General features: G+C 42.2%; 1 protein-coding gene across 1 annotated transcript; it reads left to right on the top strand.

Annotated features, from left to right (window-relative positions):
- The first annotated feature begins 1,176 nt into the window (after positions 1-1,176).
- On the top strand, positions 1,177-25,734 carry LOC127029295 (disabled homolog 2-like). Its single transcript, XM_050914858.1, has 15 exons — positions 1,177-1,265; positions 8,924-8,994; positions 12,654-12,767; positions 13,905-14,044; positions 14,785-14,883; positions 15,190-15,321; positions 17,310-17,393; positions 17,920-17,967; positions 18,149-18,211; positions 19,302-19,937; positions 20,770-20,923; positions 21,509-22,033; positions 22,558-22,649; positions 23,293-23,351; positions 24,069-25,734. The coding sequence occupies exons 2-14, from the start codon at positions 8,964-8,966 to the stop codon at positions 23,344-23,346; spliced, it is 2,172 nt and encodes a 723-aa protein (XP_050770815.1). The 5' UTR covers positions 1,177-1,265; positions 8,924-8,963; the 3' UTR covers positions 23,347-23,351; positions 24,069-25,734.
- Positions 25,735-25,961: the final 227 nt, after the last annotated feature.

Below are 25,961 nucleotides of genomic sequence, written 5' to 3' on the forward strand. Positions count from 1 at the left end.
CTTTTTGGTTAAAATTAGCACTTCTGAAATGAAAGACAGATACAGGCAAGTGAGACACAACTACTAGCTTTTAGTCACCTCAGACACAGGGCTTCTACCACTTTTGCTATTCCAGGCCTGAGTGGTCAGTCATAAAAAAAGAGTACCACACTATATCAAGGAAAGTATCGTATCATTTGGTAGCTTTGTATGTGGATGATGACCAAATGCATCCACCAGTTTTGAGCCCTGAGCTCCCCGGTAGTAAAATCATTTTGTATTAAATATTTCCCTCTTCCAAAACACTTAGAAATATCAAACAAATGTATTAAAACTGCAGGGAAAATATTGCTCATTTTTCTCTTTTTAAATTGGGTATTGCTGTAGAGGGCAATATCACAGTTTTGAACAGAAATATTTTGCACTGTTTTGAGAAAATAAATGTTAGGCTAAGTTTACAGCCTTGAAAAAAAAAAGAAGCTCTGCTACAAGGACAAAAATGTGATTTTTTATCAGAGGCTCTTTCATACAAGTTGGAAAACAGCTGTACTGCACTGGGAAACAAAACATGATAGATGTTTGAATAAAGATGAGTGGGAAGTACAAAGGTAAGGTCTGGATGTGACCCAGAAACTGAATTGCACTAACCCAATATTTTGGTTCAGCTAGCCACAGATTTGGAGGGGAGAGGGTGGTATTTTGGTTTTGGTGTTTTTGCAAAAAAAAAAAAGAAAAAAAAGCTGTTGGTTTAGACTTGGACTTTTTAACACCATCACCGCACCCACGTTTATACAGACACATGAGGGGACCCATTTTCTAGAAGAGCATTTTGGGCCCATTGCTGCCTAACAAGCATAAATACCTGTGCCCTGCAAACTGTGGGTGCCACACGTTTCCATGTCCCCGCAGGGTCCCCCGGTCTCCCACCCCACTCCCCTCCCGGCGTGTCCTCCGTGGGGCTCCGACCCCCTCCTGGGAGGGGGCTGTCCCGGGCCCCAGCTCCCTCCCACCCGCAGCAGGAGCCGAAGCGGCGGCTCGCAAGGGGTTAAGCTTGTGAGCACCGACACGTTAAGGGGGAGTAGCCAAGACCAAGCAGCAAAAACATCATCACACATTCCTGGGTAGTCCTCAGCTGCCAGCATCTGATTAAAACCATATCTCTCGCTGTGAGTGGCTAACTAATCTGAAGGCGAGAGTACAACTGAATATTTAATCGGGCCCCCGGTCCCAGTCAGGGTACTGGCTGTAGTCATCGGATCATGTACGGAGCGGCACGGATCTAGCCTGTAAGTAGCTTTGCGAGCGGGGCTCGGCTCTCGCAAAGCATGCGGGGGCTATCACCGGGGGAAAAGGGAGAGCTTTTTTTTCCCCCCCAAGGACGTGACAGTCGGTGCTTGTGGCGGGGCTTCCCGGGCTGCCAGCCCCCTAGAGCGGCCGGGCTGCGGGTGGTGGGCGCCAACAAAGAAGGGGCGCCAGGGGGGACTCCAACCACGGGGTTCAGCCTGTCTCGCCTACTCGCATCTTACTGCAGCCCCGGGAAAAAGGTGCCGGTGGGGCTGCGCTTTTCCACCGAAAGCCGGCGAGATTGTGGCGCTGGTAGCGCGGAGGGGTGGGGGGAGGGTGCCGGGAGCGTTTAGGCTTGGCCGCGGGGGCGGTGGGGGAAGCTCGGCGCTGCCTGAGCCGGGCTGCAGGGGAGTATGTCCTGGCTGAGACGGAGTGGAAGCTGCCTGCATCCTGCTCTGGGTCTAGTAGGGTCAGCGCCCTGAGGAAGCTTGAGCGCAAAGCAAATTAAACATGCATTTTCACTTTTGTGTGCGTGGAGAGGAGGGGATTAAGACATGGAAAAAAAATATGTATAGAAGCACAAAATTTCACTTAACTGAGATGAAAGAATGTCTCTAGTAGTGGAGAGGAGGAAAGGGTTAGGGTGCTGTGAAGCAGGGGTGAGTTCTTGTTTTGGATAGAGCATCCTTGCTGGGCACCCCTCTATCTGCTGGTGAATCTCAGGATGCTACTTGTGTCTGTAGTAAATAAGTATAGTTAAAGATGTCCAGGACTAACAGAAATGAGTCTTCTATCTTGTCAGAAAAACTAACCTCTCATTTGGTGAGGCTTCAAGTCCAATGATCATCATATGATAACACTTATGTTGGGGTAGTGCCTGTGCTCTGAGCAGTAAGACAAATGCAGGTGTTGCTAATACAGCTAGACTTCTCAGTAGCAGAGCTTCTACCCCTTGGATAAGCTGAGGCTGGTTACTTGAGCACTTGCTAGGGAAGCATGTAAATCCACTGGTAAGGTAGGATTAACTTTAGGGGGGGGAGGGGGAAGGAATTGTTTCCATCTTCTCTTAATGAAGCTGGTTTGCCTTAAAAGGCTATATTTTTGCCTCAGAGGTCTTCTGTAACTTCCATAAACAAGACTGCCCAAAATGGGCCAAATCTGAGAGCATGTAGGTTTAGATTTGCCCACTCCATGCTAAGGAATGGGCATAGGTATGCTTAGGGATGGGAACTCCTGTGTAGATAGGCAAAATAGAGATGCAGATTCAATTAGAGAAGTAATTATGAAGCTATGTATTCTAGCTGGCTGTGAAGACTTATCAGGCACTGGTAAATTGAAAACATGTCCTGGTGTCTGATCGTGACCTGTTGGCAGTTATAATGCTAGTAGGTCTTCAGATCAGTTTCCATTAGGTGATTATAGGACCTTCCAGGAGGTGGGTGAGGCAGTAGGTGGTGAATCAGATACCAAAGGAAATCTTTTCAGCTGAGAAGGGGATTGTCTGAGGGAGTAATCCACCATGTATGTTAAAGAATCACTGCAGTCGCATCTAACAGAACTGCTCTTGAGGTATAATTGGGCTTCCAAAATTCCCTGAATGGTCCAAGGATGCAGTCAAGTCTAAAGCAGAAATTTCTATTAATAGTAACTCAGAGTTTGGATTTGGAGGAGGAGACACAAGTGGTAGTGTTGTGGTTTAACCCCAGACAGCAACTAAGCACTGCAGCTGTTTCCCCCTCCCAGTGGGATGGGGAGGAGGAAAGGGGAAAAAAAGTAAAACTCATGGGTTGAGATAAGAACAGTTTAATACCTAAAGTAAAATAAAATACACTACTAACTAATAATAATTGTAATGAAAAGGAATATAAAAAAACCCCAAGAAATAACACTCAAGAAAAGACAAGTGATGCACAATACAATTGCTTGCTGACCGATGCCCAAGCAGTGATCCGCCCCTCCTGGCCAACTCCCCCCTGTTTATATACTGGGCATGATATTCCATGGTATGGAATACCCCTTTGGCTAGTTCAGGTCAGCTGCCCCGGCTCTGCTCCCTCCCAGCTTCTTGCACACCTGCTTGCTGGCAGAGCATGGGAAACTGAAAAGTCCTTGGCTTAAGATAAGCACTACTTAGCAACAACTAAAACATCAGAGTGTTATCAACATCATTCTCACACTAAATCCAAAACCCAGCACTGTACCAGCTACTAAGAAGAGAGTTAACTCTGTCCCAGCTGAAACCAGGACAGGTAGAAATAGTAAGGAGTATGTAAGTGCTAAATGAATGTCAGGTGAACCATCAAAACAGGGGCTTTACTCCAAGTCATGAAGTTTGCTAGTTTAGGAAGGTTCAGGGTAAAGTGAAGTGAATGCCAGGTGCTCCAAGTCTTAAATAAAGAGATAGTTCTGCTGAGGGAAATCTAACAGGGTCTTTTGTACTTGTCACTGCAGACAGGAGACTGGGAGAATGATGAGCACTACTCTGATAGTCCTGTGACTTATGATACTTCTCACTATTGTGCTTTTACTTCAAAAAAAGCTATTGGCTGAGCACCAGCAGTTGTGCTCAGCACTATCAGTTGGAAGGATGGGCCAAATGTCAAACATCTGGCATCAGTTTCCTCTTGTGAAGGTAGAGATGGTTATCCATTCCAATGTGTGCCTTCTGCTGTGTTTCTAAGTATCTCTATATATCTGCAGTACACAACCCACTTTCTCAGAAGAGTATTACTTGTCAAACTGCCTGCATAAACCTATTATTGGACACTACAGACCAGCAGCAGCTATGGATATACTTCTTGCTTAAGGCCTTTACTTCATGAGCAGATACAGAAAGAAGCACTCTAAACAGGTGAATATGATAGATGCAAAGGGTGGCAAAAAGAGCTCTTAGATTTCTGTTTCTGTGCAAAAGCAAATAAATGTACTTAGTGTCAAGGAAGGGGGAGTCAAGGGCTGGTGTCTGGACATGATGTTTAGGATAAAAATGACAGCTTGAGATAGAAGTAAATAAAAGCACATAATATGCTGTAGTCACTGAGTATTGTTGCCAAACCTACAGATTTTTTCTCTCCTATTGATGCTCTTTTCTCCTGGTGACCTTTACACTGCTAGGATGTTTGTGTGGCCTGCTGGGTTAACCCAGTTCTTGGGAATGCTTGTGGACTTTATTCAGCAAGGCTAGCAATATGTGAGCACTTCAGAAGCAAGAAGTTGCTTGGACAACAAAGCAATAAATTTCACATCCAGAGGAAGCCAGCTTCCTCTGGAAACAGTACTGATGGTACAAACCCTGCTTGCTGGCTAGATTCTGTCAAAAGAAATGATGAAGAAATAGCATGAAGGTACCTTGTAATCTGCAAGGATTTTGGAGAAAAACTCTAGTTCTTGCATGTAGACTAAGGGATTATTAGTAGAACCAAGACACCACACACCCCACATCCCTGGGAAACTTTGGAGTAGGAATGCGAAGAGGTCTTAATAAGCTTCTGCTGTGAAACACAACCAAGAATAAGCCATGACTCCCCTGCCTCAGCATGGACTCCACAGAAATACAACTTGGGGTTATGTTAGAAGGATCAAATAGAATAAGGTGTTCAAGTACTGTAACTGACAAAACAAACTGACTTTAGGAACCTGGTTTTGAGGCTGTATCTGGGTTCAAGGGTCTCGGGGTTATAAAGAAGCTGGATGAAGCATAGTGGCAGGCCTAGTCAATAAACAAGAGGTACCAGTTTCAACAGGATTAGCTTGTTTATATAAGCTGGGCAGCTGAATGCTGTACAAAGCATCTTCTTCCATGTAACTCATGTCAGCCCTGGTTGATGGGGACATAGACCATTCCAGTTTCCCCTCTGCTGAAAGGATATGCCTTGCAAATGCTGTGAAGTGCTTGAGGATGAAGTGTCTCAGCTGAAATGCCCTGCAGACCTCTACTCCCAACTATCTGTGGGGTTTTTAAAAGCTTCTAATAAAGCTTCATAGCTGGTGCATGTCACTTTAAAGCTCAAAGCTCAGACATTACAGGGCTAGTTAAGGACAGAACTCTTAATGCTGATGTGTCGCACAACTGCAAGTCTCCTCCTATGAGAACTCTAATACACCTGCCCTATGGCTAAAACACTTGGGGATGAGACTTCCTTCCTAGGAAGGGACAGGACAAGTTGGGAACACTAAGGATGTAGTGTTAATATTGCAACCTGCATTTCTACCTTACAGACTGTCTTCTGTGCTCCATCAAAATAGGGTTATTTGTGCTTTAAAGGAGGGCACATGGGTCACTATATGAGTAAGAACTAGTTTTCTGGTAGCTTGAATAGCAGATCTAGCTGCAAACAGCTGCTAGTCTGGCTGATGGAAGGAAGGTAAAATCTAGAGCAGGATGGAAGGCTGACACTTGTCCTTGCATGTTTCTGATGGATGGGGACATCCACATAATCTGATATCAAGACCATCAGATAGAAAGTTAGAGGGAGCTTGGTCAGGATTACTTCAGAGTCTGGATTTAGGAGCAATAATGTAAACTTCCTCTAATGTACATCACAAATGTGTAACTACAACTACCTATAGGGACATTTACTGCAGAAGAGTAATCTGTGAAACTTGACTAGCTGTTCAGTAGGACAGCTACTGAAGAAGCTGCAGTGGAGCTCTGAATCATGGTTAGATCCTTTTTTACCTCTGGTATAGATATTTCTGTACCTCTTTTTAGATTTGCCTCTTGTTTAGTTATTCATTGCCTTTTTTGCCACATATACGAGGGAGAGCTGGGGCCCTTGGTAATGACTAATCTTGAAGGCAAGAGTAACTCTTGTGTTAAGCAGTATGCTTGATACTACCTAACTGAGGATTGAAACTGCTGTAGAAGAACCTGTCTTCATAAGGTGCAAACAGAATCATCAGCCTTCTAATAACACATCAGGAACATAACTTGTATCTGTTAAGGAGTGACTCTTGTGACCAATGACTACTATAACAGTTTATGTAACCAGAGGCTAGCAAGTAGCTGGGGGCTAGGTAGAGGGTTCTTCAAATACTGCTGAAACAAATGTTTAAGGACAGGTTTCTGGCTGCTCATGGTATCATCAGGCTGGGTAAGCACCTTCTGGATAAGCAAACTACAGTACCTTGACACTGTGGTAATGACTATATGGTTTTAAGTTAGGTGAACTCAAAGAATAATACAGCAAAAGCCTGTTTCTCATGCAGATGCATTTGTGAACAGGTAGAGAACACTTACAGTTCTGCATAGGCTATGCAGAACATATGCAATCTCTCTCAGTACAGCTTGCACACACCCAAACTGCAAAAAGGGATAACTGCCAGCACTGGACAGTTAACAGCATGCAGCTGAAATAACCTATGATAACAGCTTCAATATGTGTCAAGTTCCTGCTCTGAGGAAGGGGGGGGGGGAAAGCATGGCTATTGGCAAGAGTCCTTTGCTGTACTAACTAGTAAGAAGATCAGAAACAGTCCTTCTAGGCAGGAGGGAGTTAGGAGTACAGTTGGAAGTGGAGTGTTTGAGCTGTTGTCTAGTTCAAACTCTAGTTTGCATCTGAGTAAACACTAGCTGCCTTGATTAACAACTGCTTTGCTTCCAGGTTGCTTGGTATATCCAGTGAGTCTCAACAATAGTATTGACAGAAGATTGAGTGGTAGGCACTGTAGGCACATGGCCTGAGGTTCCTCATCCTGTGAGTAGGCAGGTGATACTTTCCTGAGCAATAGCTACAACAGACAACTGAATTCTGGCTCAGGAGCCACTGACTTTATAGGGCTTCAGCACTGGAGACTGGAGTGAGTGGTATAGAGGAGTGGCCCCTTAGCAAGTTGCAAAGCATGTTGTCTTTCTGGAAGACTGATATGAAGAAACTTCTAGTGGATAATCTAACTATATAATCTAAGCATAAGCCTGTGTTACCAACTGAATAGCTATCTAACAAGAAAGAGCATACTAGAGTATCTATCAATCTCTTTGTAAAAGAAGAATCTGGAGTTAAGATGGTGGTATTGCTGGTGCTAAGAGTGAATGGGTTTCTTAATCTGAGAAATGAACTAATAGGTTGGTATGCTAAATGTTGAACACAGAGGTTGGAAAGACTGCTACCAAGACTGTTGCAAGATGCTGCATTATTCCTGGAACAAATCATAAGTTGAGATAGACTAGCTAGGTGTCTGGACACTACCTTTGGACACTGAAGTGCCTGGTTGAAGAATAACTCTTGTCTATCAAATGGATTATGACAGTGCTAGTTCCCTTCAGCTTGAGATGAAGTCTTCAGGGAACCAGATAGCAATAGCACATGAAGAGCATTTAACTTTCTTCCTTAAAAGTAAGCAGAGGGCAATAGTTGCTAATTTATATCATACAAAGTTATATATATCAATAAGCTTGTTTAAACTAGTCATGACTTCTCCTGAGACCTCTGTTCTAATAGTCCTGCAACAGCTGTATTGATTCCCATGACAAGTGGAGGAGGAAAAAAAAATCCAAAATAGAGCTACTGTGGTAGCTGGGTTGAGAAGTAACTAATCATATCATCAGTAACGATGTGCTCAAAAGCATAGTACAATGGTAAAAAGTACTAGTCCAATTGCACCACTTGAACTGAGCGATCTGTTCAGTTCCAGCTGTTAACTTAATGTTCACTTGGCTGTGATTCAAGTGTGCAGAAAGTGCTTTTGGGAACTTAGTTTAAACTTCTATGTTCTTGCTAAAAACCAAACAGCTCAGAGGAGACTGCACTGATGATAACACTGTTCTGTTCAACTGATGAAATAGCAGTTGGCAAATAGACTGAAATGGTAAGATGTCTGGGTAGTGGTTCACAGGCATGATCCTGTACCAGCAACGGTACATGCCAACAACTGTAGCTGACATGACTAGAGTAATAAAATCTCTATATACTTCACAGTAGGTACTGGAGGGAAGGGAGCAGCATGGAGGTGGTATTCCCTGAGGTGTCTATTACCATGCTTCTATCCTGCTAAATAGATGAATGTCACCCTTCCCTATTTCTCATTACTGGCTATATATCATCAAGACAGCTGGACCATGTGCCCTATTCTCCAATATGTAAGTACAGCTGTAGCTTATTCCAAAAGGGTATTCCTGTTGGCAGAGGAAGCCCTTAGCATAAGGCTGCCTTAATACCTCTGCAAAGTATTGATCCATACTCTTCTAGGTGAGAGGACATCAAACAGGGCTTAAAGGAAGTTGCATGAAAGAAGTAGGGGCAGATCCCTAAAGTAAAATCCTGTTAATCTGGAAATACTCTGGCCAACAGGCCAAGTGTCTGGCTTAACCAAGGCCATGATACCAAGCAAATGACCTCTTAACCACAAATTGGGTTTCTAACTACCTATGGCCTAAACAGGACAGCTGAATAGGTTTTTTTAACTTGGGGAAACCAAGATCAGTGTGTTTAACCTGCTATCAAGGAATCACAGGAGAAGCTGAGTGGTGGGGGCATCATTAATCTAGACCTTACTGATTGAGGGAATGATAGATAGCTTCACTTGTCAGGTAAGGTAGGTCAACATCCTTTTCAGTTGTCTCTCTTACAAGACTAACCACAGGGGCTTGGGTTAGACTTGGCAGAATAAGAGCCTGTATTTAGTCAACTTTCTGGCAAGTGATACTGTTCTTGCATTCCAGGCATGGCATAAACTGGAGGGGAACAGTTCCCAAGCTGTCTATGAACTCTTCCACCACTTGTCTTCAAGCAGGTACTTGTTATGTATTAGTGTGAACAATATATATCAGGTATAACCCTACCTGTAGGTAAGGCTAATATCTTTCATGTGTATTAGTCACTGACTATGCCAGTTCTTAACAGACTAATTATTTTCATAGAGGAGACAAACTAATGGTAGTGCTTGCATCAGAGCAAGCAGCTGGAATTTTCCGTCTAAATCATAGTAATCTTGTCATGTTAAATAAACTTCCTGTAACTTGAACTCTGACATTGTCAGATGCTAGAGCAATGGGTGTTCTAGTAATGAAACAATACTTATGATATTTTATTTGACTCCTCAGCATGAATGACCCTGTTTAAAAAGTAAAAGTCTGAATAGCACACTCACATTTCTGATTCATTAATGCATGCCTAGTGCTTCTCAAGGCTACTTGGGGCACTATCATTGCAGCAGGAACTAGGCAGAAAATGTGATAGCCAGTTATGCACATAGGGATTTGTTAGATGCAAATGTCAGTCATACAGGGGCTCACACAAATGTACTATTCCACTTCTAATGTGGGTAGAATCCTGCTAGTCAAGGTTGTCCACTATTGGTAAATGTATCTGGCTTTACAGCTTTGACTCTTGCTAATCATTGTATGTATTGCTGTTAGCCTTTTGTCTATTTCTTCAGCCTGAAAAAATTAAGTGTTGAATTCACTCAAGTGGACAGTTTACTAGCCTTCTGAAAACAGCTCTTCTGTCAAGAACATGATGTCTAGAGAGATTTCTAAGGATACATTGTGCAGGTCCTGATACAACCTTCTAACCAGAAGAACCTGACTAACTCTTCAAGAAGGGGGGGAGGGAACAACCTGCCTTGGAAGCATGTTCAGCACTTGAACTATTGCTATGCTTCTGGTTACTACTTCATCCTAACAGGCTATATTGCACTTGGCAGTATCAGATTCTAATTTGTGGTTAATAGTTACATGCAATAACTCTTTAAGCTGAATCATGTACTTGCAGTATCAAGGGACAAAGGAGGAGCATTGGCTGTGAAAAGGACAAAGTATTAGAGTGCTGAGCAGATGTTTAGTTTATCTGTCTTGCCTCTGACTTTTTTCAGTGTCCCTAATGTCTTCTCAGACAGCCTTTCATCAACATTAAGGCAATTATCTTTGTCTGCTGAGGGGGAAAAGCCTGTCTGTTGGGTGAAGATTATTGCCCAGTCTTTAAATACTGTGACAGACTACAGCCATAACAAAGATTCTCAATCCCCTGTGGACAGGACAAAAAAAAATCTAATCATTAAGGGTAGCTACTGTGTTGCTACCCCTTGCTCAAATAAGGGATAATTGTGAAAGCATCTCTTAAGGGAAACTAAACGTTGCTCAACAAAATTGTTTGGTGTGTGCTTCAATTCTTGCTAAGAAACAGGTATTTCAAGGATGTCTTGTCAATTCCAACAGCTCTCCTTATAGGGAGTTCAGAGAAGACACCAAGAGTACAGTATGCCCAAAGTCTTAAGGCTGACTTTCCCAGGGTAGATGTGTGGAAATTAAGTACAATGCTTGAATGGAGAGTTGCCTGACTTGATAGTAGGTAACAGCTTATACTTCAAGGCCTATGTGTTGAGGGCCTGAAATGGTCTTCCCCTAAGGGGAGTGATCAGTAATTGCTCTTCACAGGATAGTCCCTATAGGAAAGGAGGGAGATGCTACTAGTGGCTTCTTAACAAGCCCTTTCTGGAATAAATTGAAAAGTAGGTGAGCATAATGTGGTGTGTATCTACTGATACAGGCAAGAGTTTGGGGCACTTCTCCAAGGGTAGCAACATCCAGAAATCTGTAGTCTAAGACATTTGAAATAGTGCATTTAGCATAGTAGTTAAAATGGACCATACAATTGCATAGCAAGTAATTAAGCTGTGGTGATAGCAATGGACTTATCTACATGGAGAAGATTCAAAAGACATCACTTAACAGTCTGCTGACACAGTTGCTGTGGGAATGATCTTGTTCTTCACTATGCCAGTATAACTGAAGGCATGACTGTCCCTGCATGAAAGCATATGCATCTTTAACCCTGCCACACTGCTGGCTGGCTCTTTTCAGATGAACTCAGAATTCAAGTGTAATAGGCAACAAGAGACTAGAACTGTTCTTACTCCTGCAGTCTAAGGGACCGAGTACTGCAAAAGGAAGCCTCCAAGCAAGAACTGCAAACAGAAGATTTTAACTTCACTTTAGTTAGTTGCATGTAGACCACACCAGCACTTTCCATTAAGAAAAGCCAAACTTAAGTGTGACACATACCTTGCACTGTAGCGCAGATTTAACTTGGGTCTAAAGCATAGAATCCAAACTTAGTTGTGGCTGAGACTCTTGTACCCCAAGCAGACTAATTACTGCTAGCTCAAGCTACATAATGTTGCTCCCTGCCCCAGTGAAATTTTAAAGTAAAGCCTGAGGGGATTTTGTGCTAGTCTAGTGGCTTAACTAAGATGTCAAGAAGTATTTATTTAAAATATGAACCTGTATTAAGGCAGTCTTTATCCTTACATTCTTAGTTTAGCAGCTAATTCTCTTGCTCCAGAGATATGATTCTCAAAGATACTGAGTTTTCCAAAGGTATGATAAATAACTGTCATGTACTGTGAGCTCTCACCAGGTGAGATGAGCTGTGCCAGACCTCAGATAGGAGAGTTTGTCCTGTAAACTGGCCAGAAAGCTGTCATTAACATTCTCAAACTGAGTTGTTAACACTGAGAATGGCTGAACCCTTGCAAATATCTCTGTCTTACACACAGGTCTGAGCTTCTCCACAGTATCCCATTCACTGTCCCCCTGCACTGCTTGGGGGGAGGAGGTAGAGAAACTGGGAGTGAAGTTGAGCCTGGGAAGAAGGGAGGGGTGGGGGGTAGGTGTTTTTAAGATTTGGTTTTATTTCTCATTATCCTACTCTGATTTGACTAGTAATAAATTAAATTAATTTTCCCCAAGTCGAGTCTGTTTTGCCCATGATGGTAATTGGTGAGTGATCTCCCTGTCCTTATCTCGACCCACGAGCCTTTCGTTTTATTTTCTCCCCTGTCCAGTTGAGGAGGGGGAGTGATAGAGCGCCTTTGGTGGGCACCTGGCATCCAGCCAGGGTCAACCCACCACACCATCTTCCCCCACCTTGGGGTTTTGTGGCTGCCAGTCTATGCGAATAAGTGGTCTGGCCTCCATGGGATGGAGGCAGATGGCAATAATGGAGGGATGACTAGAGTGTAAAGATAACAGCTGTCCATCTGGAGTTCTACCACTTTACAGTTGCTTGTGTATATTTGCTCCTTCCTAGGTTATTTGTTTGTTATTGCCCCTTAACTTTACTTCAGAGTCAGATACTTACTGTGGCTGTATAACACCAGAGCTGGGTGTAGCTCTGCCAACTAAACTGGGGAAGCAGGATCACTGACAGGCAGGACTCAGTGCCTTGAGATTGCTTGCTGTTTCTTCTTTCCAGCATGGAGCTGGGCAGAATGTCCTAAAGCTCAGCTCCTAGAGAGCATGTCTTCAGGCATTAATGGGCTTCAGTGTTCAGCAAAAAAAACAAACCAACAAACAAAACTCTGGACTAACAGGTCTAATGAGAATATTTATTCTTCAAGGTAAAATATTATGCCTGCCTACTGATTGTTATTTGGATTTTTAAAAACTACAGCAGGCATAGTTGACCACCATCTCATCATGTCTACTGAAACTACTACTATCAACAGCCAGCCTGAGCAACAGGCTCCACTGAAAGCACAACCTTCAAAGAAGGAAAAAAAGAAAGGTAAGGAATACTTACCTCTTGAACACTTCCTCTAGTTAGTCTCCTTAATCTTTTGCACTTACCTAAAACTAAGATCACTCTCACACCATAGTTGAAATAATTCTGAGGTTTCAAGCTGACTGGAAGAGTGAATAAATAAGCTAGTAAAATAAATCTAACCAGAAGGTAGGCTTTTGGCTTGAAAGGTTTTTTTCTAGCTTTAAGCTCTGAAGCTCTCAGTTCCACTTGTTAAATGACTCATTTGCTGAATCTGACAAGTCACCAAAAGCCTGGAGAAATGAAAGCCTACTGAGGAGGTGACCAGACCCAGGACCATCCTGGTAGCTGTCAGTCTGAACCTGAACTCACTTCCTCCCCTCCCTCTAGAGAGGGAGTGACATGCTGGACACAGATACAGATTCTAGTCCAGAGAAGCTAGAAAACTCATTTCATGAGAATTATTGTAGATCAGATAGTAGATTTTTTTTGCTATATTAGGTCATGTAAGTGTAATTACCTCAGAGGTACATACTCTGAGTATGTTGAGCATGCAGAGAAGAAAACCAAACACTTCTGAGTAGTAGGAACAGTGGAAATAGCAAATATAGCTAAAATACCAATTGATTACAGGGATGGGGGTACCAGGACTTGTAGAAATGATGGTGCTGATGGAAAGTTCTAGCATAGGGACTAGGTGATTCTTGCATGCCAAGAAGAGATCTGACTTTGCCAGAACTACAGGCTAACATCTGAAAGGCTTATTGAACATCCTGTATGGCCATGGGAAGTACCACTTTGCTTGGTGTTGTTGCTTAGCACTTAAATCTACTTGGCTGTTGCCTATAAATATTTTAGACTTATGTGGCAAACAATTGTTCTTGAAGTCCCCAAATACTAAGCATTGGGCTCCACTCTGAACTGAGGCCAGATTCTGTAAGAACACTGTAACCTTAAAGGAGTAACTATCTTGCAGTGCGTGCACTACTGGAAGGACTAAGGTTGTTATTCAGTTATACTCAAGGGACAGTTTTAATATGTACTAATGATGTATTTTTTATATATAAAAAAAAAAGCTCCCAAAGCCACAACAGAGATTTATCTTTTTAAAAAAAAAAAAAACAAAACCCAAAACAACCATAAACCTTTCTCTGTCTCCAGGGCCAGAAAAGACAGATGAATCTCTCTTGGCCAGATTCAAAGGTGATGGTGTAAGATACAAAGCTAAACTCATTGGCATTGATGATGTCCCAGAGGCAAGAGGTGACAAAATGAGTCAGGATTCAATGATGAAGCTGAAGGTAAAAGCTTGAGCTGGCATGTAAGGAATATCTTTTGGGTAGCCTTCAGAAAGCTGATCAAATGATCACTTTGGCATAACTTAAAATACAGCTTAATGGTAACATAGTAATAACAGCACCATCCTAGATGGACATTACTTCTAAAGCTGTAACCCCTTGCTCAAAGGACAGTGTTTCTCTAATGGCTTGGGAATACTCCTTTGGGTCTCTTGTTGGCACTCAATATGGATGCTAATAGCATGAACTTAACCACAAATAGTGAGCTTGGATTTTGGGTGGAGAAGGGGGGAACTTTGTGCAATTTAACATAAGAACCCAAAGCACAAGTTGGCATCCTATGGCAATGGTGACACAAGAGATATAGATAAGCCAAAGAATAAATGAGACCCTGCAGCAACAAAGATGATTACTTCTGGAGAGCAGAACCCTCACATAGCTTCAATCAGGCCACAAAAGCTGGTAAGGATGCTGCTACTGCAGCAGTTTTGTGAACTAAGATAGGAAGCTTTAAAGTTCCTAAACACTTACAGAGGAAACACAATCTAGTTCTGAGGTATCACTTCTAACCTAGTCAGGCATATGTTGCAAGAAGAATGCTGCTCTAATTGTACAGTTGCATAGGAATAACTAGATTAGCACTAGTACAGTCACAGCCATGGGCTCATGAGAAATGTAAGGAAACAAGTTAAAGCTCAGTCTAACAGAAGTCTCATCAATACTTTGATATTCATCCTCTTCAGGGAATGGCAGTGGCAGCCCGCTCCCAAGGTCAACACAAACAGAAGATTTGGGTGAACATCTCCCTTTCTGGTATCAAGATAATAGATGAGAAAACTGGGGTAAGATATGACTCATTCTCTTAATGTGATTCTTAAAGCAAGTGAGGTGCTTGGAAGTTAGGCCAATCTGAACTAGATTCATTAATAGCATCATGCTCCCCTTCTGCATATAAGAATTGGCTTGTGGAATGGGTTGTAAAGCTGAAGCCTCCTGCCAGAAAGATAGCTACATCCTATTGTGGTTAGTCAAAGCCTGATAAATCTGAGTCTTGAACTGGAGCCTTCTAACAATCTTAATTCTAGCTATAGAGAAGAGCAGCTATTATGTCTCCTGCAATTTAAACTAATATTTCCCCCCCATTCTAGGTCATAGAGCATGAGCATCCAGTAAACAAAGTCTCCTTTATTGCTCGGGATGTAACAGACAATCGTGCCTTTGGCTATATTTGTGGAGGAGAAGGCCAGCACCAATTTTTTGCAATAAAAACAGCACAACAGGTATGGATCAGAGGCCCTTTTTCACTTGCTGTGAGTAATGCTATTGTGTAAACACTTAATATCTGATAAGGGTGTAGTGTTTTGCTAGTAGCCCTATGAGGTGTAGGGGAACATCAGCACAGATGATTGGTTATTCTCCTAGAGAAGGGCAGTAGGAATTGACTGTATCACAAGTAGCTTTTATCTTGTTCAGCTTCTCTGTAGTCCAGAATAAAAACACTCAAGTAGCCTTGCTTACTATGATTAATCTTGCTTAACATGTCCATGCACCATGGAAGTCATTAGTGAGATGAATGGAGCCATGATCATGGGCTTTCCTGTACAGTGGCCTGTTGCTGTCAGTGAGAATGCTAATTCTTGAGTCCGATATCTAGAGCTTCACTCAGAATTAGCAGGAAAGATGTTAGAACTGCACTAGTCTAGTTCTCATGATGCTTTGTCTTGTGCAACAGAGTTTCTGGGGCCAATGAATGGCAGGTCTGGTTCTCTTAGAGTTACTTCTGGGAGGGATTCTGATCTTTCTGTTACAGGATTTCTGCATGGGGGAAACCCATATGCAGGGCCTGCCTCTATGAAGAGAAGCTGTGCATAAGCAGTACGGAAACAAGTACTTGGAATTACTGCTGAGTATTATGCAGCTTCCTAAATGACATGAACTTAAGATGAATATTTATAATTTATTAGCTTGTCATTATAATGACTATTATAAAGACATTAAAATGACTTGAAGAGCCAAGGCTTCAAAGCTAGTAACTTCCTCATACACATCCCTGCTTGCCCTCCTGGAGAACTGTTGGCAGCTTCAGACCCACTACAGGTGAGACTGAAGGATTCCTTGTTGGAGCATGTTATTACTTTAGTAATAGCTGTAACACCCTCTCCTAAGCCTGTTTTATTAGTTTATCAGAGTCCTGTGTTGTACTGGCTTCACTGGAATTGTAGATCAAGTACAAAAGCCTTCTGTATGTGCTCTGGAGTGGAGTCTGTTCTCTGAGCTTTTCACCATGGGGTGCTGCTTGCCAGCCTATAAGCCTAGCCAAACTGTAGAAAGATCTTGACTTGCTGCTAGTTGTTTTCAACACAAACTTGCCTAGCTGATAAGTAAGGACTTGTGCAGCTCTAGACTGCTGCAGCTGTACTAGTTGTCAAAGGTGATAACACTTGAAATGGCTCTTCCTGCAGTTGCATGTCTAAAACCCTTGATTAGGAGAGGATGATGCTCACATGTAAATAGTGAGACCTGCTCAATAGATTCTCTGCTTGAGCTAAAGGTAGTGCCTGAACAGGAGGACTTGTCCTACTCTCAGATACTGACACAGCTGCTATGTGCCTCAAGCAAAAGATCCAAATCAGTGTAGCTGAACCTGCCACTATCTCAGCAGCTACCCAAAACATTCCCATTAATGGGTGTGCAGGGAATGCAGTGCCTTTCTAATTCACACTAAATTTCTATCCTGATACAGATATCACTTAAAGCTGGTGTCTGCTATACACATTTGGGGTGATAATCTTACTAATTTACCATTTGCATAGTGTTTAAAATAAATGTAGTACTAGCTATAGAAGCTTTCTCCAGCTTCAGTGTTGGAGTTGGTAGAAAAGAGGGATGCAAATTGCTTTTCTCAGGAGACTACCAGAGGGTTTGGATACCCTTTGCACTTTTGAGGAAATGTGATTAGGACTTGCTATGTACTTATGAAATGTTGTGCTACATGCTTTTAGCAAAAAAAATAAGGCAAGCTTAGCACAAGTACAGTCACTTTCCCTGGGGAATTAACAACAGTTCTAAGCTGGTTGTGCCCCATTACCCTTGGATTCCGCATAAGCTCTCTTATGCAGAGACTAGACAGTCATTTAAACTCTTGCTTTTCCTGTTATCTCAACCTTAGTGTTGCACCATTTAGGAAAGCTTGGCTTGCTGCTCCCTGGACTTCACAGCTTGCTTCAGTAGAAGTAGTACATGGCCTAAAATCTACATTCTTTTTCAGGCTGAGCCTCTAGTTGTTGATCTTAAGGACCTCTTCCAGCTAATATATAATATGAAGAAGAAGGAAGAGGAAGACAAGAAAAAGGCAAGTAAAATTACAGAAACTGCATTAGTCCGCATAGAAATAAAGCTTGTTTCAGCTTTGGCTTGGTTTTTGGGCTCTTGTGAGACTTGATACTGAGGTCTGTCTAGAGCCAGGATCGTTTGAGGCTATTGGTTGGTAGTTGTACTAGCAGTTTGATTACCTCCTAGATCTGGTAAGCTCTCCAAAGCAAGAGGCTTTGGATATTCTATGTGATATCTAGGTACTGAAAGCCTTCTCTTCTTTAGAGTGAAGAAGTAAGACTGAGGTAAGTCACTCCAACTCAGCCTCGCTTGATTAGGTATGCTGCTGCAATGCAACTAGCTTTGACTTTCTGCTAGCATTATGGAGGCAACATCAGATGCCCAATTGCATTGGAAATGGGAGTAAAAAGGGTCTCTAGAACTAATATTAAGTAGTGATCTCCCTCATACTTCCTCTTTCCATTACTTGCTTTTTCAAGCCTGCAAGTCGCTTGCTTAAGGCAAGCTTTGATATTCCAATTATTGACACTGTCCATCTATTACAGAATGGTAGCGAAGCACTACCTGCTGATCAAGCTGACAAACTGAAACTGGTAGGTTAAGTTTTAGAGCTTTATGCTGATGCCATTAAGGAGTTCATAACTGACTGTCTCCACATTGTGTGGGAAATACAGTATTTATAGATGTGTTTACAATAGATCTGCATAATGCTTGATTCTTGCTCTTGCAAGAACTGTAACAGATACTGATTCTTTCAATATTTCTGGCTTCAAGGGAGTTGACCAGATGGACTTGTTTGGGGATATGTCAACTCCTCCTGATCTGAGCAGTCCCACAGTAAGTAGAATCTAGCTTAGCTGTCTTGGCTCTTGCTTTGAGAACAAACTTTGTCCTAGCAATAGATCTGTTTTGGTTTTTATGGGTTTTTTACTTTGTTAGTCCTAGTTTCTGGCTTCACTGAGACATCTGTTTAGCTATCATCAGTGTACAAGTATCTTAGGGCTATAATAGTATCTACTTACTAGAGTAGCTAATAACATTCTTATCCAGCAGAGTTTACTTGAGACTGTGACAGATAATCCTGTATTGTTAGTCAGATGCCTTTAGAAATATGTACTAGTAATAATGCCTCTGCTGTTATGAGAGCTATTACAGAAACTCAACTAAAGACCCTTAAAGCTGAAGTTCATTTTATGGGCAAGAAAATACTTAAGTCCCTCAGAGTGGACTCCTGGCCATCCTAGATGGGTGGCCCTAGCTCAAGATGTGGCCTAACTCCACAAAAGTATGCATTTAGCTTGTCACAGCTCAGTGTGACCCCCAAAAATCCTACTGGTTTATTCTAGCACTATAAGCCACCTCCAGCCATGATCCAATTGGTGCTGCAATAGGCGTCAATCCAGCTAGTGACTAAGTCTTACCCTTCTACTGCCAGCTTGGTGGAGAGATGGCATGTTCACCTCCTTCCACCTGCAAATAGCTCTCTAATCTTACTCCAAAGCTGAGACTGCAACTTGAAGTCACACTGCTTTAGTGTGACTTCACAACTTGTCAAAACAAAGGACTAGAATTCAACAAGGGCTTCTTGACTCAAGTGAAAGCCTAGGTACAATTAGTGCTTAATAAATCTACAGTCTCTAGGCTGTAGAACAAGCATCTGATATTTAACTAAGGGATCTTAAAACAGGTGCTTTTAACATTGAGCTTCTGACACTAAGTAGCTGTGACTTGACCACAGCTTGTGGTACTTGCCTTAATGGCTTAAAGATGAAGCTTTGGTGTAACTTCACTGTGACATTGAATACTTATTAGTATGATGTGTTGGATACCAGGATCTCTCCTTTTGCAGCTATTTTCCTTGAGCTTGTGTACTATGCAGCAAGTAATACATAAAGCTAACCTTATTTTTTTCTTTCTGAACAAATAGGAAACTAAAGAGATTCTGTTAGTGGATCTAAACTCTGAAATTGAAACCAAACAGACTTTTGTAAAAGAAGATCTCTTCTTGAATGGCATCACAACCTCTCTTCCACAACCAAAGCCACAGCCACCCTTCTTGCCTGAGAGTTCTTTCTCTACCAATCTCAGCTTCTTTCCCACACCTAATCCAGATCCTTTCAGTGATGATCCTTTTGCACAGCCAGACCAACCTGCACTGCCTTTATTTGATTCTCTAAAATCTGCTGATCAGAAGAAGGAAAGTCTGAGTACCTTGACACCGGTGGGTAATGGTGCTCCAAATGGTGATATTGACTACTTTGGTAAACAGTTTGACCAGATTTCTAATAGAACTGGCAAACAAGAAGCACTAACAAACCAGTGGCCATTTGGGACTAAGTTGCCTGCAGCAAGAACTCCAAATGGGGTACCAGAGAGAGAACAGAATGGCTTTCTTAAAGCCCTGTCAAACCTGTTTGTGGAAGGTCCTTCCAAAGGAGTATCTCTGCAGAATGGAGTAAAGCTGGATTCTGAAAGCAATATCCAGCTCATGTCACATGAGTCTATAACAATTAGCCCACCACCACAAAGTACCAAGCCAGGAAGAGGAAGGAGGTCTGTCAAGGTGAACAATGTTCAAGTAAACTAATGGTGATATGCATGCTGTTACTTAAACTGGGTGAAGGAAGCTTTTCTTTCTTCATACTATGTAACTGGCTAAACAGCTTCACAGCACATCTACTCTTTCACCTGCCATGCTTACTCTAATGTCTCTGCAGCCATGGTACATTCTAACATTCATGAATGCTTCATAGTAGCTATGATCACTAAATTATATACTTTATTCCTTAATGCTGCCATACTTCTGTAAAGGTCTGGTAAGTATACTGCTATGTATATTGTCACTTGATATAATGTCAGAACCTGTTATGATAGTTGTATGCCCATCAGCCTGTGGTTTCATAACAATGAGGTACTAGTACTAGCTTACAGAAACCTATGTAGCTTTGCAGTACCTGCCTACTGAGGGCAATCTCAATCACTTGCCTGATTAGACACAGGGTGGCTCTGGGTCAGCTGCATTTGTCTTGCACTGAAATGATGCAAAACTAAGTTGCTGACCTTGCCACAACTGCAGAGGTCACTGCAGACTTGGGGGGGGGGGGGGGGGGGGGGGGGAGAGCTCATATGCTAGCAAATAATTCAGTCACTTTAAGCCTTATTCTTCTGCTGTTGACTTGTAACTACTGTATATTATACCTACTTAATGCCATGCATCTCAGTAGGTGTGAACAAAATGGTGAGACTTGAAACTCTTATACTTGGTCTCTAAAGGATGCATCAAAGTTCCCTGCTCTGTTGTAACTGAAATAAGCTTGTAGCTCTGAACTGGTGGGTCTTGATCAAGCTAGCATGTGTTTTGCCATGCTATCTCACAACAGCTTTTTTCTTTCTAGACTGCATCAAATGACTTATTTAGCTCAGACTTGTTTGTGCCAACTACAGAGAGCCTCAGCTTGACCTCAGTGGCACAGACAGGACCTGTGCCAATTAATCCACTGGACCTCTTCAAAACAAGTCCTACCACAGCACCTCCATTGGCTGGTCTAGGTTAGTTCACAAAGTGAAGCTCTTGCTCCAGTCTAAGATATCTGTTAACACCAACACAGGGATTCTAGTTGTCCTTTACTTCATGTGCGGTGCCCTGCCCTTTAACCCATGTGCTGTATGCCCTACACTATTAAATTCTGTGAATAGAGCCCTAAACTTTGCATCCCTAACTAGAACAGGGTGTTTTGCTTAAACTTTGATAGCAGCTTGCTGCTTCAGGTACACAAGGTTCAAGTGTGCCAAGCACAACTTGAGAGGCCAGGGTAGCACTACTGCAGAGTCTTGTAATCATTTACATAGAAGTAACTATATGGTAAATACTTACATCTGTCACTTTTGTGCTGGGACTATGTTCCTACTCCTGTTCTATCAACCTGAATTCTGTTCTTCTAGGACCAAAACAGAGCCAAGTAAAAAATGTTAACCCCCTTCTCCCCCCTCCAATGACTTAATTTTAAGTGTAAATCAACAGTCTTTTGCAAACAGCACATGAAAAATGTTTTGCTGGTACCCTTGGAATTGATACACTCCTACTTGAGGTCTTCAGATCACTGAAGTGCTGTGTAACAACAATCTCCCCCCCAGGTGGCTTGCCAGTAACTTCATCACCATGGAGTGCACAGACATCTGCCTTCACTCAGGCTGCATCAGTCTTTCCTGTGTGTCTGATGTCTGCTCAGCCTACAGGATTTACTCAACCACTTGCCTTTGGTACTCAAGCAGTGCCAAGCTGGAGCCAGCCTGCATCTTTTGGTCCAGCAGCCTCTCAGACGTGTGGTCTCTGGGCACAGCCAGCACAAGTTCCATCTACTTCATGGGCACAGCCATCCAGTGCTGTAAATCCCTTCCAGAGTAGTGTGTTCCCATCTTCAACACTACCTGCTCAGACCTCATCTGTACTACCCTCCATGTCAACAACTAGCCCACCTCAGCCACCACCTAGAACTGCACCTCAGAGGGAGCTATCTAAGAGAGAGAGTGATGCTTTTATTGCTCTGGATCCACTTGGTGATAGAGAGATGAAGGATGTCAAGGAAATGTTCAAAGACTTCCAGCTGACAAAGCCACCTGCAGTACCAGCAAGGAGAGGAGAGCAGAAAAGCCTTTCAGGTGCTTCTGGATCTTTCAGCAATTATTTTAGTAGTAACGTAGGCATTCCTCAAGATAGTACAGATCATGATGACATGGAAGCTAGCAAGCTGTCTGCCAAAAATGACTGAAAAATCTTTTTTTTTTTTTTCTGCTTAGGTAGTGATCAGCCATCCTACTGCCTGAGCAGCTATTTTTTCTGATAGAACTAAAAATTTGATTTAATGGTTACTGAAACGGGGTTGAAGGGCTATCTCCCCTAATAGTGCTAAAGAATTGACTAATGTCAGTGGCCAAACACTGACACCTAGTGCCTAAACTACTTGACTAGACTGAGGTAAACTAGGTCTGTATAGTGTTAGAAGTCCCATCTAGCTTAAGTATACTGAGGGACAAGCAGGAGATAAAATTGTGAGGCCACTCAAAGTAACTTCTGTGTGGGTTTTTGTGCACCTAATTAGATGAGCTTTGGTGTTGCTATACAGACAGAGCTGAGTACTTGTTAAAGCTGTTTAGTGATATAGCAGTATGTGTGTCTTTCCTAGAACCACCAAAGCCTGTTCCCCAACACACTGTGCTGCCAGCTGATGGCCCGTTTGAAAGTCAAGCTGAAACAGACCTTTTCAGTGCCTCATCTGTAAGTAGTAAAAACCAACCACACCCCCCACCCCCAGGAGTCTGTAACCAGTTTCCCAAGCTGTAAGCCTTACCAGGAAGTTCTTCAGCCCTGTATTGGGAGCTTCTACAAACTACTGTAAAATAATGTAGCTGCAGAAGTCTTCTACTTTGGCTATGCTTACATCTCTGCAGAGTAGACTGAGTGTGGACTGTGCAGTGCTCTAGCTGAACAAATGGGAGGCTCCCATGTTCAGTACCCCCTGGGGGAGGAAGTGGCTTTACCACATCACTCTATTTGGGATGCAGCACTTGAAGCCCTTGCTGGAAACTCTGGATCAGTTCCAGAATGCTGACTTAAGACATCTAGCATTTGGCTAAAACAGACCTCATCATGACTCTGCTGGCTCAGCTCCAAATGAGTGTTCATTAAGCACACATGGCTTTTCTGAAAGATACCTTGCCTCAGACTAGGATAACTGCTAACATGGATTTAGAGCCCTTCTCTCTTGTTAAAGCAGTACAGTTAATGTGTATTTAGCAGGCACTCTGCAGTATTCTCTTTCCAGAAGGTGTTTGGAACAGGAACTATCTGATACAAACATGCAGAATAAATCTGGTGAAACCTGGAAATCCACTAACGGCCTATGATCTCTCTTTCTTAGAAGGAATCTCAGAAACCACCTTCTGGTGATCCTTTTGGCAACCCATTTGCATAGATCAGGTAAGTCTTCCACTAATAAGACAACCTACTTCATTCTCCGAAATTGATTTGGAAAACCTTTGACAAAGAGCTGGCTAAAAAACTACACTGGCTTAACTTAATGCTCCTCTGAAGCATGGCAAATGGTCCCTAAAAGAACACTTCTGCTAGAGTACCTCTATTCAGACTTGTATATAGCTGCATTCTGGCTAAGCCTTAGTTGGCTTCACTTTGTTAGAAATAGACTTTTATTCTTCCATGGACTTAAATCTCAAGGCCACAATAGATCTAGATTTCCCTTCCTTGAAGAAAGTTAATGAGTAAACATGCTGGAAAAACTCAGAGGGGCCAACTAAAATCTGTCTGATATCTCTTTAGGAGAGTGTTAGCACACAGTGCCCTATACAGCTTTCTGAAGTTTAATCCCCTAGATATTGCAGGTTTGTACTCTGGGTGAATTACAGTAAAAACAGGATAAGGGCTATTAGAGCTTTTGTCACTAGAAACTAATGTAACTCAAACTTTTTTACCATTGACTAGAGAACATGAACTGTCAAACTAGCAAATCTATTCTGCTACACCTCTAAGTCTTCCCCTGAAATACTGTCTAGCTTCTAACAGAAGACAAGTGTTGCTATTTATTGCTTTAGTTTTTGTTTTTAGTGGCTCTAAGCTAGTTTAAGCAATAAAACTATAACTTATAGCCATTCTAACCTTAAGTCCTTTTCATCATGCTAGGCATAACCAGAAAAGGACAAATGAAATAACTGGACCTCTTCTCAACATGACTCTTCTACTTGTTTCATTTTGCTGTCTGCCACTCTTGCTGCCGTTCCATGATGTCTGTAATCTAAAACTTATCCAGGTGGATTGAAACATGAACCCTCAAAGAACATGCTGCAAAGATGATAATTCAGGGCAAAGCAAATGGAAAGTTGGACTCATGCTGAAGACCCAAATTCAAATTGGTGGATGTTAATTTTACTTTAGTTCTTAGCAATCTTCCACAGAAGAGCTTAGCAACACTAAGTCGTGCATCTTGTAAATATGGTCAACACAATTCCTCTTTCTGTGGCACTTACTGTCCTAAAATATAGGAACTGAATGTACCTGGGGAAGAAACGCTGCCTTCATGTAAGGGGATTGAATTAGTAGCTAAAACTCCATGCTCTAAACAATTAGGTCAGTTGCATGTTATCACAACAGCAGCCAGTTGTAAAGTGAAGTGGACACTACTCCTAATTGGTGACTGGACATATGACTTGGTCTCTGAGCCACAAAGATGTAAACTGTATGGTAGGGGGGAAAAAATCCAATACTTGTCCATTTAACTAAAGGTAAAAGTAGCACTCTGCCATAAACATGTAATAAAGGGACTAACTGTAGGGTCTGTAATAGAACTGCTGGGGTCCCGAGTACTAGAGGTCTACACTGTAGGGTCAGATAAGCTGAAACACTTCTTGCAGAACATTGAGGTAGTCATGGACACTAACTGTTGTCTTGGTGCTAATCTGGCATTTTTCAGGGAGGGAAATCTACTAGGATTGCTTTTTTTTTTTTTTTTATTAAGGTGGCTTGGCAGACAAATGGAACAAGCAGATAGGCTTCTTGCATGTGTATATCAGTGAATGTCCCTGATGTTGCTCAGTTTGAGTTGTCATGTGGTATAATATGGCATCTTTCCAGTATGTTAGCAGAAAGACAATCATGACTTTACTCCATGCCTAGATTCCTTGCAAACAGGTGTACCACCTCTGTGCCATTAATGTGAGGTAGTCCTCAATCTCTTGAAAACAGTGCCTTTTCTAAAGAACCTCTTTACTAACAGATCTCTAAATCAGTTGATTATAACTGACTGTAACAGCTACATGTTTGGCCAGTGGTGATGGCTGATGTGTCAGAGGTTTTTCTGTTAATGCTAAGTATAAACTTGAAATAGTATTGTTAAATCAAATACCTAAGCAGTTGCTGAACTGGAGAGCTAAGAAAGTCAACTTGAAGACAGCCTTAGTACCAAATTCAGCCAGTCATGCAATTAGTCTTGTATATAAACTTCTCTTGCACTTTCTGTAATAAAAAAAAGCTATGAGTCTAAGTATGTCTCAAACTGAAAATGTAGGAACTTATGGATGTTATACTATTATGTAAAACTGTAGTATCTCAAGTGATGTTACCCAATGACACTAAAAAGAAGCAACTCTTCATAGCAAGCTAACATCAGTGTGGCTGTTGATTCTGTCCTCCATAAATCAATCTTATGGCCTAGTTGATACTAGGAGTTCAGAGCCTGCTAAAAACTGTCTCACAGGTTCTTACCATAGCTGTCTGATAGCATGGTCTTAAGTCTTTCTGTAGCTTCTTGCATCAGGCCTGTTCAACATGAGCTGCCCCACAGCAAAATAAAATCTCCAGCTGCCTTAGTAAAATGTCACTAGAGGCTCATTCCATTAGCTGCTCAGCCTGAGTTTGCTACTACTAAAGATGCTTTCTTGCTCCCTTCTGCAGGACCATGGAAACTGGGTACTTAAATTGCATTGCATTCAGAATTTTCATTCATTCAGCTTGTCTATTCCAACTCTGCAAGAGGTCTAAACAGATGCTGGAAAAACTAAATTAGAATGGGGAAAACAT

The sequence above is a fragment of the Gymnogyps californianus genome, unplaced genomic scaffold (assembly GCF_018139145.2).
Source record: "Gymnogyps californianus isolate 813 unplaced genomic scaffold, ASM1813914v2 HiC_scaffold_98, whole genome shotgun sequence".
NCBI lineage: Eukaryota > Metazoa > Chordata > Aves > Accipitriformes > Cathartidae > Gymnogyps > Gymnogyps californianus.

Coding starts and splice junctions, on each gene's coding strand:
- LOC127029295 (XM_050914858.1), top strand. CDS start 8,964: ATGAACTCTTCCACCACTTGTCTTCAAGCAG. Junction 8,995..12,653: donor CACCACTTGTCTTCAAGCAG/GTACTTGTTATG, acceptor TAAAAACTACAG/CAGGCATAGTTGACCACCAT. Junction 12,768..13,904: donor AAAGAAGGAAAAAAAGAAAG/GTAAGGAATACT, acceptor CTCTGTCTCCAG/GGCCAGAAAAGACAGATGAA.